General features: G+C 35.8%; 1 protein-coding gene across 8 annotated transcripts in view; it reads left to right on the top strand.

The window, feature by feature from the left end:
- Positions 1-13,699, top strand: part of MCF2 (MCF.2 cell line derived transforming sequence) — a 114,719-nt gene that overhangs the window by 88,225 nt on the left and 12,795 nt on the right. For all 8 annotated transcript variants that reach the window (XM_077989648.1, XM_015128317.3, XM_015128316.3 and 5 more), the window contains 6 exons: positions 3,098-3,186; positions 5,160-5,226; positions 5,961-6,076; positions 6,195-6,264; positions 8,448-8,540; positions 12,804-12,896. In XM_077989648.1, coding sequence (XP_077845774.1) covers positions 3,098-3,186; positions 5,160-5,226; positions 5,961-6,076; positions 6,195-6,264; positions 8,448-8,540; positions 12,804-12,896 — 528 coding nt within the window. The remainder of the gene's footprint in view (positions 1-3,097; positions 3,187-5,159; positions 5,227-5,960; positions 6,077-6,194; positions 6,265-8,447; positions 8,541-12,803; positions 12,897-13,699) is intronic.

Here is a 13,699-nt window from a genome sequence, read left to right as displayed (position 1 = left end):
ACTTTTACACTGTTGGTGGGATTGTAAACTAGTTCAACCATTATGGAAAACAGTATGGCGATTCCTCAAGGATCTAGAACTAGATGTACCATATGACCCAGCCATCCCATTACTGGGTATATACCCAAAGGATTATAAATCATGCTGCTATAAAGACACATGCGCACGTATGTTTATTGCAGCACTATTCACAATAGCAAAGACTTGGAATCAACCCAAATGTCCATCAGTGACAGACTGGATTAAGACAATGTGGCACATACACACCATGGAATACTATGCAGCCATCAAAAAGGATGAGTTTGTGTCCTTTGTAGGGACATGGATGCAGCTGGAAACCATCATTCTTAGCAAACTATCACAAGAACAGAAAACCAAACACCGCATGTTCTCACTCATAGGTGGGAACTGAACAATGAGATCACTTGGACTCGGGAAGGGGAACATCACACACCGGGGCCTATCATGGGGAGGAGGGGGGAGTGGGGAGGGATTGCATTGGGAGTTATACCTGATGTAAATGACGAGTTGATGGGTGCTGACGAGTTGATGGGTGCAGCACAGCAACATGGCACAAGTATACATATGTAACAAACCTGCACGTTATGCACATGTACCCTAGAACTTAAAGTATAATAATAATAATAATAATAATAATAATAAAAAGAAGAAGAAAAAAAGCTGCTGCTGCATTGTGTTTCACTGTACTACTGGCATATCCCCAGACATGCCAGTTTCTCAGTATGAGCTGTTTCTCAAGTCCTGGCTCAAGGTTAGAATCATTTCTATAGAACATCTTGTATATGTTCCAGCTTCTTTTTACCACCACCCACCATCACCTCAATAATCGTAAATAAGTGTTGCACCTTTTTGCAGAAGAAACTTTCTTTCGTGAGCAATTCCAGTCCTACAAGTATGAAACACACAGGACAGATTCTGATGGACCATGCAGAGGCTGTTAGCTCAGAAAAGATATCCATTCTTTTTTGTTGTTGTTTTTAAATTTTTTTAGAGATGGGGTCTCACTATGTTGCCAAGGCTGGAGTGCAGTGGCTATTCACAGGGGTAACCATAGCTCACTGCTGCCTCTAATTCCTGGGCTCATGCCACCCTTCCACTTCAGACTCCTGAGTAGCTGGGACTACAGGTGTGCGTCACTGTGCCCAATATACTTATTTACTGTTAGATACAAGCTTCTTTTCTTCTCTGCTATCCATGATAGTCTGATATTTGTAAAGAAGTAGACTCATCATAGCTACAACATCCCACGTTTTCTTTTCTCTCTCTCTTTTTCTTTCTTTCTTTCTTTTTTTTTTTTTTTTTTGAGACATAGTCTCACTCTGTTGCCTAGGCTGGACTACAGTGGTGCAATCATAGCTCACTGCAGCCTCAAACTCCTGGGCTCAAGCAATCCTACCACCCCAAGCTCATGAGTATCTTAGACTACAGGCATGGGCCATTATGCCTGGCTAATATTTTTAACACTTTTTTTTGATAGACAGGGTCTTGCTATGTTGCCAAGGCTGATCTTAAACTCCTGGCCTCAGGTGATCCTCCCGCCTTGGTCTCCCAAAGTGTTGGGATTACAGGCATGAGCCACTGCTCCCGGTCCCCAAGACCCCACATATTCTTCGTGTGTTTTTTGTGGTAAATAAAGATGAGAACATATTTTTAAGGGGCAGTATAGCGTAGTGGTACAAATTGTAAACCTAGACTGCCTGGCTTATAATCCCAGTGCCATCACTTACTGGCTTTATAAACTTGGGTAAGTTCTCTGGAACTCAATTTCCATATATAAAATGGGCATAAGAATAGAACACTCTCATCATGGAGTTAAAGACAAAATAATCTAATATTTGTGAAGCACTTTGAACATGCGTGGCATATGATAATGCTCTAAGTTTTAATGTAATTAATAGCAGCCTAGTGAATGGTCTATACTAATATACCAGGCCTGGTTATTATTTGGTACAGCCACAACTTCTGGTTTCAAGAAAGAAACAGCGTGAATGCCAAATTCTGTAGTATTACATGTTATAAAATCTCTCTGAGCCTCAGTTTTCCCATATTTAAAATGAGGAAAAGAATGCCATCACTTGCTAAATGCTGTTTGCATTAAATATAATATGTGTTAAGCACCTAGGATTGTGCATGCCTAATATATAGAAAGTCGTAATACATGTTTGTTTCTTTCATTTGTAATAAGTAGGTCACATTTTGGGGAAATACTTAGCTGATAGATACTGTACTTAATTTGGGGTTCTAGTTGTCACAAAGCAATGTTACATTTACTTGGGGGTCAGGCTTTTGGCAAGCTCAGCTGTCCAATACGGCTGAGATTGGATACCAGGAATACACTTCAAATGCTTCTTAAGAACAAATAATCATCACAAATCTTTTGCAGTTGACTCAGTAGGCCAGTCCAAGTCCTTTAGAGTCTGTAAAATAAGACAATCACTTAGAATTAGGGAGGCAACTTATAAAAACTAACATGTGGCAGGGAGTAGAGACAGAGATGTACAGGTTACAGTTATTTCAAGAAAGAATAGAGTTCTGCAGGTATCCCTGCAGCACATCATTAGATTTTATCATGTTCAAGCTTATGATGATGCCATTGAATCATTAGGAAAAGGATCTTCTAGCTTGCCCCAGATCTTAGAAAAAAAAATAAAGAAAAAGGATCAGTTATGTTGTGTGTCTTTGATTAAAGAATTCAAGGATGCATGTAATATTTTCTAGAAAGGTTTCCATCAGAAATCACTATGGTTAAAAAGATGGTTGGTTCTTCAATGAATACACTTTAGTTATCTAGAAAATTAACTTTTTATGAATCAACCTTATTTTGCAAGAATGCCAAATAAATAGAGAGTTAATACATAAAATAAGTTCTAATTAGTGTCTTAAATCTGTTTTCTTAGGCAACTCAAATCACTTTTTACTAGTATGTATCAAAGTTATTTTGAAAAATATCATAGTTTTATTTTTCAATTTATCTTCAGAGTTAGGACCTAGAATAAACTTAATTTGAGCTGGATAGCCTTGAAGAAGAATTATACCTACAGAGATGCTAATTTAACTTTTATTTGCTGTATTTCAGATTGAAGTGGTGCATGATTGTCAGGAGAAGAGAAGTTCTGGTCAATCCTCCAGTTTGGACAATGGCAATAGCTTGGATGTCTTAAAGAAGTATCCTTTATTTATTAATATAAACTCATATACACATCTAACTGTGGGAGTCTGGTTCAGTGTTCAAGGCCAATGTAATTAGAAATTTGAGTTCACAGAATGGGGTTTTACTGGGTGTGATGAAAAGAGCACTAGTTTAGGTGTCAGAAGTCCAGGTTTTAGGCCTGGCCAACCTATGGCCTGTTTATGTGATTTGAAGAAAATTAACTAAACTTTTTCAGAATGTTGCTATCCTCTTTTTTTTTTTTTGCCCAGACTGAAATAAAATGGAGGTTTTTGTTTATCATTCTTCAAAAAGTTTTATTATTATTTTTCATCGACACATAATCATTGTACATATTTATGGAATACAGTGTGAAATTTCGATACATGTGTACAATGTATAATGATCAAATCATGGTAATTACCTTATCTATTAATTCTTCAGCTTTATTGATATATAATTGACAAAATTACATATATTTAAAGTGTACAATGTGATGCTTTGATATGTGTATATATTGTGAAATGATTACCATATCAAGTTAGTTAACACATCTATCACCTCACATAGTTACCATTTTTTTTGTGTGGTGAGAACAGTTAAGATCTATACTCTTAGCAAATTTCGGTATACAAAATGAATAGAATGGTACATCAAAAATTACAAAGGATTATACAGATTTATACAATGTTATTTAATAGATGTTAATAATGGTTTTGTTCACTGTTATAATGGTATATTAATATTCTAGACATAGAATATTCAACTTTTTAATTTTATATTACAGAGTTGTAATTAGCAAGCATTTTGCAGCAAGTTGTAGGTACACATATGTGTGTATGAGATACATACATATATATATACACACACACGCACACACACACACACACATATACTATAAAGCTCTCAAATGTTAAATGCTTTAATATCCAAAAAGAAAAAGAAAAAAAAGTCAAAAGTATAATTTAAAATCAAATAGGTTACTTATACTGGGGACAAGGGAAATGAGTTTTAAATATGACGTCAATTGGAAATCACATTGAAAAGAAAATATATTTTATTTTCCAGAGACAATAAACAAAATTATTACAGAAATGGGTGGGGCGTGGTTATTCATGCCTGCAGTTCCAGCACGTTGGGAGGCCCAGGCGGGCAGATCACTTGAGGTCAGGAGTTTGAGATCCGCCTGACAAACATGGTGAAACCCTGTCTATACCAAAAAATACAAAAATTAGCCAGGTGTGGTGGCAAGTGCCCGTAATCCCAGCTACTAGGGAGGCTGAGGAAGGAGAAACTCTTGAACCCGGGAGGTGGAGGTTGCAGTGAGCTGAGATTACCCCACTGCACTCAAACCTGGGTGACAGAGTGAGATTCCATCTCAAAAAAAAAAAAAGAAAAAATTATATATATATATATATATATATATATATATATATATATATATGAAATATAACTATGACCTACACTTTGGGAGACATGGTAAAAAAAAATCTACTGCCTCCCTTAGAAAATTTCAGAACATTACTGGGAAAAGGGAAAAATAGTGCCTAAAATGCTAATACTTATTTTTTAGGGAAAAAAGGTATTAAAATTCATAAACTATGTTACCCCAAAACAATAAAAACCTCAGACATTTAAGAATAGTTATTGTGAGTTTTTAGTAAATTTATTCCTAATCTCAGTGAGTTAGAAATAAAGTTCTTTAAAGCTTATAGTAACCCTTGAGCATATATATATATATGAAAAAAGCAGGAGATATATATATATAAATGAATATAAATATAATGAATAAAAACCACCCATAAGACTATATATATAGTTTTTATTCTAGAAACCATAAAAGTAGTTTCATATTTTGATGCTAAAACAAAAACCATTGATAGTTCCTATGCATTAGCTAGTTTTACCTTCTCATGATGATAATACTTGAAACATTGCAATATAGATCTCAGTAATAAAATAACTGATAAATATGGTCTTTTCATTTCAGCCACGTCCTAAATGAACTGATACAGACTGAGAGAGTTTATGTTCGAGAACTGTATACTGTTTTGTTGGTAAGCTATTCAAATTGTATTTGCCCTCTCTTTTCCCGAATGAACCCTTGCTACATTCATTAGAAGGTGTTTAGGGACAATCTTCTACTTCCATCTCCTTCCCTGGTTGTCATATGGCAGCAGTGGGCATTTCTTTTATTGTTGGATGCAGCATGTTGGCTAAACGTGCACATTCAGGCTCTCCCTCAGTAATGGAAATGATTGATTTAGAGTTTATTACAGAAGAGAAAATGTTCTCTTAAGGATACAGCCGATTGTTACAGTTATTTCCAGGGTGCTATTTAGAGATTGTGATGTAAAAAACTGAGAATGGGATAAAATAGTCATTTGACAAAAATGTCATGATACGAATTTGGTCTGAAAAAACCTAAACACATATTGCCAATTTAAGGAGAAGCTGATGACCTGTAATCTATGTTTTTATCTTGGTTTCTATCTTGTTTCCTACACTACAAGCTACTCTGAAGGCCAAAGAGCTATTACTTTATTCTGTCTATTGACTGGAAAACCTTGACTTCCTTTCCTTGTCCTGCCTTCTCAAAAAAAAAAAAAAAAAAAAAAAAAAATCATGGATAACTTTGGGTAGGAGATTTGAATTGAATTAAAATTGAATTAAAATTCAAACAACTTCACCTTCAAATCCCCTAATATTCTGCTGTACCTACACCATTAGTAGCCCAACCAAATGCGCATGTAAATATTTTAAAATGCATGAATGTATTTATTTTGGGTAGGGTTATAGAGCGGAGATGGATAATCCAGAGATGTTTGATCTTATGCCACCTCTCCTGAGAAATAAAAAGGACGTTCTCTTTGGAAACATGGCAGAAATATATGAATTCCATAATGAGTATGTAATTGCTGAATTGAATATTTATTTTTTATGAAACTATTTAAAGTGCTCTCTTGACCAGTTTATTATATTTCACATAAAATCATGTAATTTTTTCTCTCTGAAATTTTCACAGCATTTTCTTGAGCAGCCTGGAAAATTGCGCTCATGCTCCAGAAAGCGTGGGACCTTGTTTCCTGGAAAGGGTTAGTTAAATTATTTTTTTAAATATATAAATATGCACCACCAAATTGGCAATGCACTTATAAGAACAGATTTGGCGACGAGATAGGTACTTTATGTCTTTATGTTTTTGGAGAAGGTACATTACTCCAGTGAGTATTTAATACCAAACCAAGTTTTGCTGCAGAAATGAAAGCACTGGGACATCCAGAGCATAAAAATGCCCATTCCATTCTGTGGTATCAAATGCTTCAGTGGCTCAGCTCTTGAACACTGACTCCTGGGTAATCCTAGTAATCCAGGGACAATCCTGGCTATGAAGATGTAAGAGTTGGGATCATCATAACAAAACTATCTGGGGCTTGGTTAATTTTTTTGCCTAAAAAACACCTTATTATTTATAATATTTGTCTTATTAAAATACATGTAAAATTTTAGAATTGGATCCAGTCTGACTTCCAGCCACCAAGGCATCTATCACAGGAACTTCATAGAAACAGAGAGCTGTCAGTTCTTTTCATTCAACAAAAGCATTAGGGAGGCCCATTCCTCTGTGTCCGGAGTATGGTTAATACCATTGACTTTCCAAGTTAGTGATCATACTCTCCTTCATTAGAGTTTTCTGTTAGAATATTTTTCATGTATGCTTCTCTGCTTATGTAGTTTCTCTTCTTCCTGAAATATTAGTTTTGTCTTGATTTATGAGTTTATTCAATAGAGGTGATTTTTGAAAGCTTCAAAATAGATATCTTATCCCACAAAGTGTTTATGAAATGAGAAGAGAATAAGGATAAGAAAGAACTGTGTGTCAACCTTGCTCAACATGTTCTAACTTTATTTTTTAATTTAAAAAAAAATTTTTTTTTTTTGAGACGGAGTCTTGCTTTGTCACCCAGGCTGGAGTGCAGTGGTGCAATCTCGGCTCACTGCAACCTCTGCCTCCTGGGTTCACGCCATTCTCCTGCCTCAGCCTCCCAAGTAGCTGGGACTACAGGTGCCCACCACCACGCCCAGCTAATTTTTTGTATTTTTGGTAGAGACAGGGTTTCACCATGTTAGCCAGGATGGTCTTGATCTCCTGACCTCGTGACCCACCTGCCTCGGCCTCCCAAAGTGCTGGGATTACAGGTGTGAGCCACCACGCCCGACTAAGATGTTTTAACTTTAAACACATTTAAGTTATGACCAAATTCTTTCCCAACTTCCTCAAGCAATAACAGTTTATCCTTCCTTTAGACTCTATAGTATGTAATGTCTGTCCTACTCATTGGAGACTTTATATTTATTGTGCTTGTGTACCTTTACATGTATACATGAATTTTTCCCGAAACTTAATGGAAAGCCCTTAGATCCAGAGTCTATATCCTATATATTGTTGTATCTCTCATTAGGTTAGCAGCGTTCTTAATAACCAGTTGTGGTTTAATAAATGTTTATTGATGAATTATTTATTTATTCAACAACCATTTACTGGTCACCTACTATGCACCAAGCATTGTGCCAGATAATGTGGATACCAAGCCCAAATCTATTTAGGTATAAAAACAGGGAAATTTTTAATTGTGTAGAAGATGACTTGCATTAGATTCAAAATATACAAATGGTCCTGGGAAACTCCAGAAGAGGGGCATCTTACATAGAATGGGGGTATAAACAATGGTTTTATAGAAGAGATAACTCATGAGATAAATGTTAAATAATGAGTAGAAGGTAGCCCATTCATGAGGGTCAGAGAAAGAGGATTTCAGGGAGAGAGAATTGCTTAAGTGCCTAAATGGATTATGCTACAATGATAATGTCCCAATGATGAACCTAGGACTGTAGGCTCTAACTTGGAAGTCATATACAAGTTCATTCACTAGGGAATCAAGAGACTAATAACAGAATATATTTCTTGGCACCCTATTAGTTCATCATTATGCAAAAAAGTAGGTTTCTATAGTTCAGACAGAGAAGGCTCCATCTAAGCCTCAAGCTTGGCAAGTGGAAGTTCTGATATTACTTAGATAATTATGTGTCCTTCCACCAGATGCAATGGGCATGCTGTTCTTGGAACGTAAAGAAGGCTTTTGACCAGCTGCTAGTACAGTAGGCCCTGTAGGCCACATTTCCTAGGATGCTTGGTTACACTCTTGTTTAGCCTTTCTTGATGGCAAAAGTCATATTCACAAATTAGTAATACATTTGAATTTGTTTTTTATCACAGAAGGATGATTTTCAGATGTATGCAAAATATTGTCAGAATAAGCCCAGATCAGAAACAATTTGGAGGAAGTATTCAGAATGTGCGTTTTTCCAGGTATAGTAATTATTCAAGTATTGGATATACTCTTTCTGGAAGATATTGGGATATTTATTAATCATAAATTCATTTTCTACTTTAAGTACATTACATATGCATATACATATATAGGTTAAAGAGCAAATCCACCCTCCCCCCAACACACACAAACACATTTGTAACTTCCCAGAGGCAAACACTTTCAGCACTTTTAGCTACATCCTTTGGTATTTACCTCCATAGCTCCAAATGACATGCTTATCTTTCTCCTTTCTCCTATGGAAGATGAAGACTTAGCTCTCTTTCACAGCCTCCCACCCAACTACCACATATACAAATATACTTCTTTTCTTTCAAAATCTCCACTATAGTCATATCGTAATTTTGGTTAGATATACAGTGTTAAATTAAGATTATGTAATTTCTTTGCTCAGATGAATCATGTGGTATAATAGGGTTGCTTTTCCTTCCCTTCTGTTTGTCTTGCGATGGTCTTTTTACTCAGTTTTCTAGATACTTATCATTATTCTACCCCAGCCTCTCCCAGATGTGGGAGTTACAAAAATCTCTTCTTATTACATTTAAACACGTTCTATTTCCTCTGAATTTCATATTCTTAAAGAAATATCTCCTGGGATTTTCTGTCTTGCTTGTCTAGACTCACTAGGCCTGTTGCACAGCTGTCATCTGGGCATCTTGGTGAACATAATTTTTGGAATTCTCCTCACCTGTCGTCTGTTGCATAGGCTCTCCTCCTTCCTAGGTGCCATGTCTTTATCTTTCTTGTTTACCTCCCTTATTTGGTGGAACACATCCTCCAGTAGTTTTCCTGAGAAAGTGTACACAGTACATAGAAGTTTTTGAGAGTGTATGTGTCTGCAAATATCTTTATTCTACCCTAAGACTTCGTTACTAGTTTGGCTGTGTATAGAATTCTAGGTAAGAAATAATTATACTCAGAATTCTGAAGGTATTGCTTAATTGTCTTCTAGCTTCCAGTGTTGCTATTCAGAAATCTGATGCCATTTTAATTTTTGCTCCTTTGCAGGTGACTTAGTTTCTGTCCTCTGAAAGCTTATGAAAACTTATTTTATTTTCAGTGTTCAAATGTTGGCACTGTTTTTTATCCATTATGCTAGTCTTGGGGTGATAAATTTGAATTTGGAAACTCCTGTCCAAATTTACTTGGAGTTTTTCTTTGATTTCCTCCACCCAATTTTCTCCATTTTCTCTTTTTGGAATTTCTGTTGCACAGATATTGGATATCCTGGACTGGTCCTCTAATTATCTTATCTTTTCTATTTTCTATTCTTTGTCTTCTTACTCTAGTTCCTAGTCCTTCTATTGAGGTTTCCATTTCTGCCATTGTGTTTTTAATTTTGAAGAGCCCTCATCCTTTTTCTATTTTTTCAATGTTTCTTTTAATAGAATTATGTGCCGGGCGCGGTGGTTCAAGCCTGTAATCCCAGCACTTTGGGAGGCCGAGACGGGCGGATCACGAGGTCAGGAGATCGAGACCATCCTGGCCAACATGGTGAAACCCCGTCTCTACTAAAAAAAAATACAAAAAAACTAGCCGGGCGAGGTGGCGGGCGCCTGTAGTCCCAGCTACTCGGGAGGCTGAGGCAGGAGAATGGCGTAAACCCGGGAGGCGGAGCTTGCAGTGAGCTGAGATCCGGCCACTGCGCTCCAGCCTGGGCGACAGAGTGAGACTCCGTCTCAAAAAAAAAAAAAAAAAAAAAAGAATTCTGATTTCATTTTATGAATTCAGTATCTTCACTCATCTATACAAAGATGATAATTGATTTTTCTTTTAAAAATTGTTTTCTTCTCCCTGCACAGCTTTTGTTGTCTTCATGTTGCTTTTTTTCTTTCTATTTCTCTTTGTTTGGTTCCTATTACCCATCTTTGATGCTCTCCTCAAATGTCTGGTGATACTTGTCTATCCACTTACATTAGGAGTGAAGACTAAAAATCTCATTGGAAGTTTCCAGGGCTTGTGTGGGTTTATTGACCATGATCCTCATTGTTGAGTTATTTGTCTCAAGCTATTTGCTTGAAGGGATTCCCCCATACCTGTATCTTTGGAGCATTTCTATTAGGCTGGTCAGAGTCCTTGAATTGCTACCTTGTGTATAATGATCTGGATGCTTGTGTTGTAGTAGCCAAGTTAGGAGAAAAGACTAAGGGTCACTTGTTTGAGATATAACATGGAGAGTGCTTGAATATTTTTCAATATGGTACTCTGCCCTAAATTGAACTTCGTATCCTTTAGTCCACAGGCCCTGTGTTTTACTCTTTCTAGATAAACATCCATTTTTCTGCCAAAGGAAGGGAAGAGAAGGCACCCAGCTGTGCAAAGTAGTATGGTTATCTGAGAGTCTTATTGCTTTTATTTAGATTTTTCATGCCATTTATTTTCTTTTTGTAACAGCTGTATTGAGATATAATTAAAATGCCATCAGTTCACCCTTTTAAAGTATACAATTCAGTGGTTTTACTATATTCACAAGGTTGACAACCATCACCACAATCAATTTAATAATGTTTTTGATCACTAGAAAGAAACCAGTACCTTTTAGCAGCTACCTTCCCTTTTTTCCCCAATCTTAGCAGCCCTAGGCAACCACTAATCTACTTGCTGTCTTCAATAGATTTACCTGTTCTGGAGATTTCATATAAATGGAATCATACAATATGTGGTCTTTTGTGTTTGACTTCTTTCTTTCATTTAGCATAATATTTTAGTGGTTCATCCATGCTGTAGCATGTATTAGTTTTTTATTCCTATTTGTGGTTGAATAATATTCCATTATATGGATATATAGCATTTTATTTATCCATTCATTGATTGATGCACATTTGGCTTGTTTCTACCTTTTGATTATTGTGAACAATGCTGCTAAGAATGCTTTTGTACAAGTTTTTTTGTAGACATGTGTTTTCATTCCTCCTGGCTATATACCTGGGAGTAAAAGTGCTGGGTCATATAGTAACTCTACATTTAACTTTTTTGAGAAACTGCTGGACTCTTTTCCAAAGTTACTGCACCATTTTACATTTCTGACAGCAGTGTATGAGGGTATTAATTGCTCCATATCCTCACCAACATTTGTTATTATCTAATTACTTCTTTAAAAGACTTTCAACAAGCATCCTTTCTTGAACCTCAACTTTACCTCCCACTTTCAGAGGTACTTGGTGTCTATAATCCATGAGAGTTTGTGGAGGGCAGGGAGGAGATGTTTATAATGTAAATTGAGTTGCTCCTTGGCTTTTTCCTCCACCAACTTGAAATCCACTTTTCTCCAGTGTGCTCAGTTGTTGACCACTTCTAAGTTTGGTTTCCAGTTTCCAAATTTTGCTGAAGTTTTCCCCTTTCTCATCTTCTTCATAACTTTGTGATTTTGCCTAGTAAGATAACTTTTCCATCATTTTAGTTGGGTGTCATGAGTGAGGAGAGTTAAGTGCGTGTATCAAGTTGGTGCAAAAGTTACTGCAGTTTTTGCTACTGAAAGTAATGACAAAAACCGCAATCACTTTTGCACCAACCTAATAGCAGTCCTCCATCTTTAACTCTTGTTTGAATTAGATTGTATGTTGGATTTTACCCATATTCAGAGGAGAGCCATGGTTCTTATTCAGGCGTATTGTTTCCCCAATCCCTTCATGTTCTGTACTTTCTCTATGCACATTTCATCCTAAATACCTGCATCTTGCCCTGACTATGGACCCCTACAATGTTCCCAAAACTCAATGTCATGACCTTTATATTTATAGTGGCAATGGGCCAATTACTGGTTGAAGTATAGCACCAGTTGATGAGGGCTTTATTTGTGATATTAGCAATTTTGTTCTCATATCCAGTCTGATTTATATTCAGCACAACCAATTTCTTTTCTGAGCCTTGGCTTATAGAGCTTGGTCTTTTGTGAATTTTCTTGAATATATTAAAGAATGTTTTAATCATGTTAATCAATAGTCATTCCCTGCTTTCACACCTTTTAAGCATTCCACATCAATATGAATTTATATTTGAACACTTTTAAATCTTTGAAATGTTGAAATTGTTTACCTCTCCAATCCTTGAAACAGTGTTTATGGTAGTTTTTCAGATATACTGTGTCTTGTAATTTCTGTACTATAACAGTGATTTTTCCAATAAATTTTCTTTGAGATGTAAGAAACATTGGGGCATTAGGTTTAATCAATGAACACTTGGCATTTTCACAGGGTGCATGTCTTAATTTAATTTTATTGATATTTATCTTTTAATGACAGGAATGTCAAAGAAAGTTAAAACACAGACTTAGACTGGATTCCTATTTACTCAAACCAGTGCAACGAATCACTAAATATCAGTTATTGTTGAAGGTAATTATATGAAGCATTTGTTTGTTTCTTTACTTTTTGAGTCAGATAGGGCAAAGCCATTAAAAAGGAAATAGTTTACTAGAAAGCACTAGAAATAGGTAGGCTCAATGACTGGGAAGGCTGGATTTGGCAGAATTTTGCAGTGTGCTCCATCAATTCAGTGTGGCTACAAATGCCATAGACATAGATATCAGGCTGAGAATATCTGGAGTCTTAGCTATTTAATTTTTCATACAAGTTGTGTTGATTTCCGCACAATGTTTTACTGAAGAACTTTAAATATTTATAAGAAGAACTAAACAAACAAATATTTCTTATAGTTTTGAGGCTGTATTTCATAGGGGCCTTCCTAATGAAAAATGTAAATGGCACTCCCCTGGTATGATGCAAAAGGATTACTAGAATCTTGTGTTAAATATAAATACAATACGACTTGTTTTAAAATGAATTTTCATAATGTTCTATGCTATATGCGTTATGAGTGCATCATGGCTAAAACAAATTATTGTATGTAGAGGACAAAAGAACCCTACATGTAATGGCTTTAAAAACTGATCTCTGATGTGTCTTAATAGCTATTATACTTCAATTCCAGAAGCATTAAATGTCCTTTGTTTTATAATATTCAGTCACTATTCTACTTCCTCTATTTTGACAGTTATTAAAAATATTACTGCAGCAAAGAGCATGTAAAAGGAATTACTCCAAAATGTGACATTATATTTGGATTCCAGCTTGAAAGCATGTTAGCCAAAAACTTATTCATTTCAATCAGATATTAATATCTGCCTAATATTAATTCC

The sequence above is a fragment of the Macaca mulatta genome, chromosome X (assembly GCF_049350105.2).
Source record: "Macaca mulatta isolate MMU2019108-1 chromosome X, T2T-MMU8v2.0, whole genome shotgun sequence".
NCBI classification, from domain to species: domain Eukaryota; kingdom Metazoa; phylum Chordata; class Mammalia; order Primates; family Cercopithecidae; genus Macaca; species Macaca mulatta.
The sequence above is the reverse complement of the archived record's forward strand: the minus strand, read 5'-3'. Positions and strand labels throughout refer to the sequence as shown.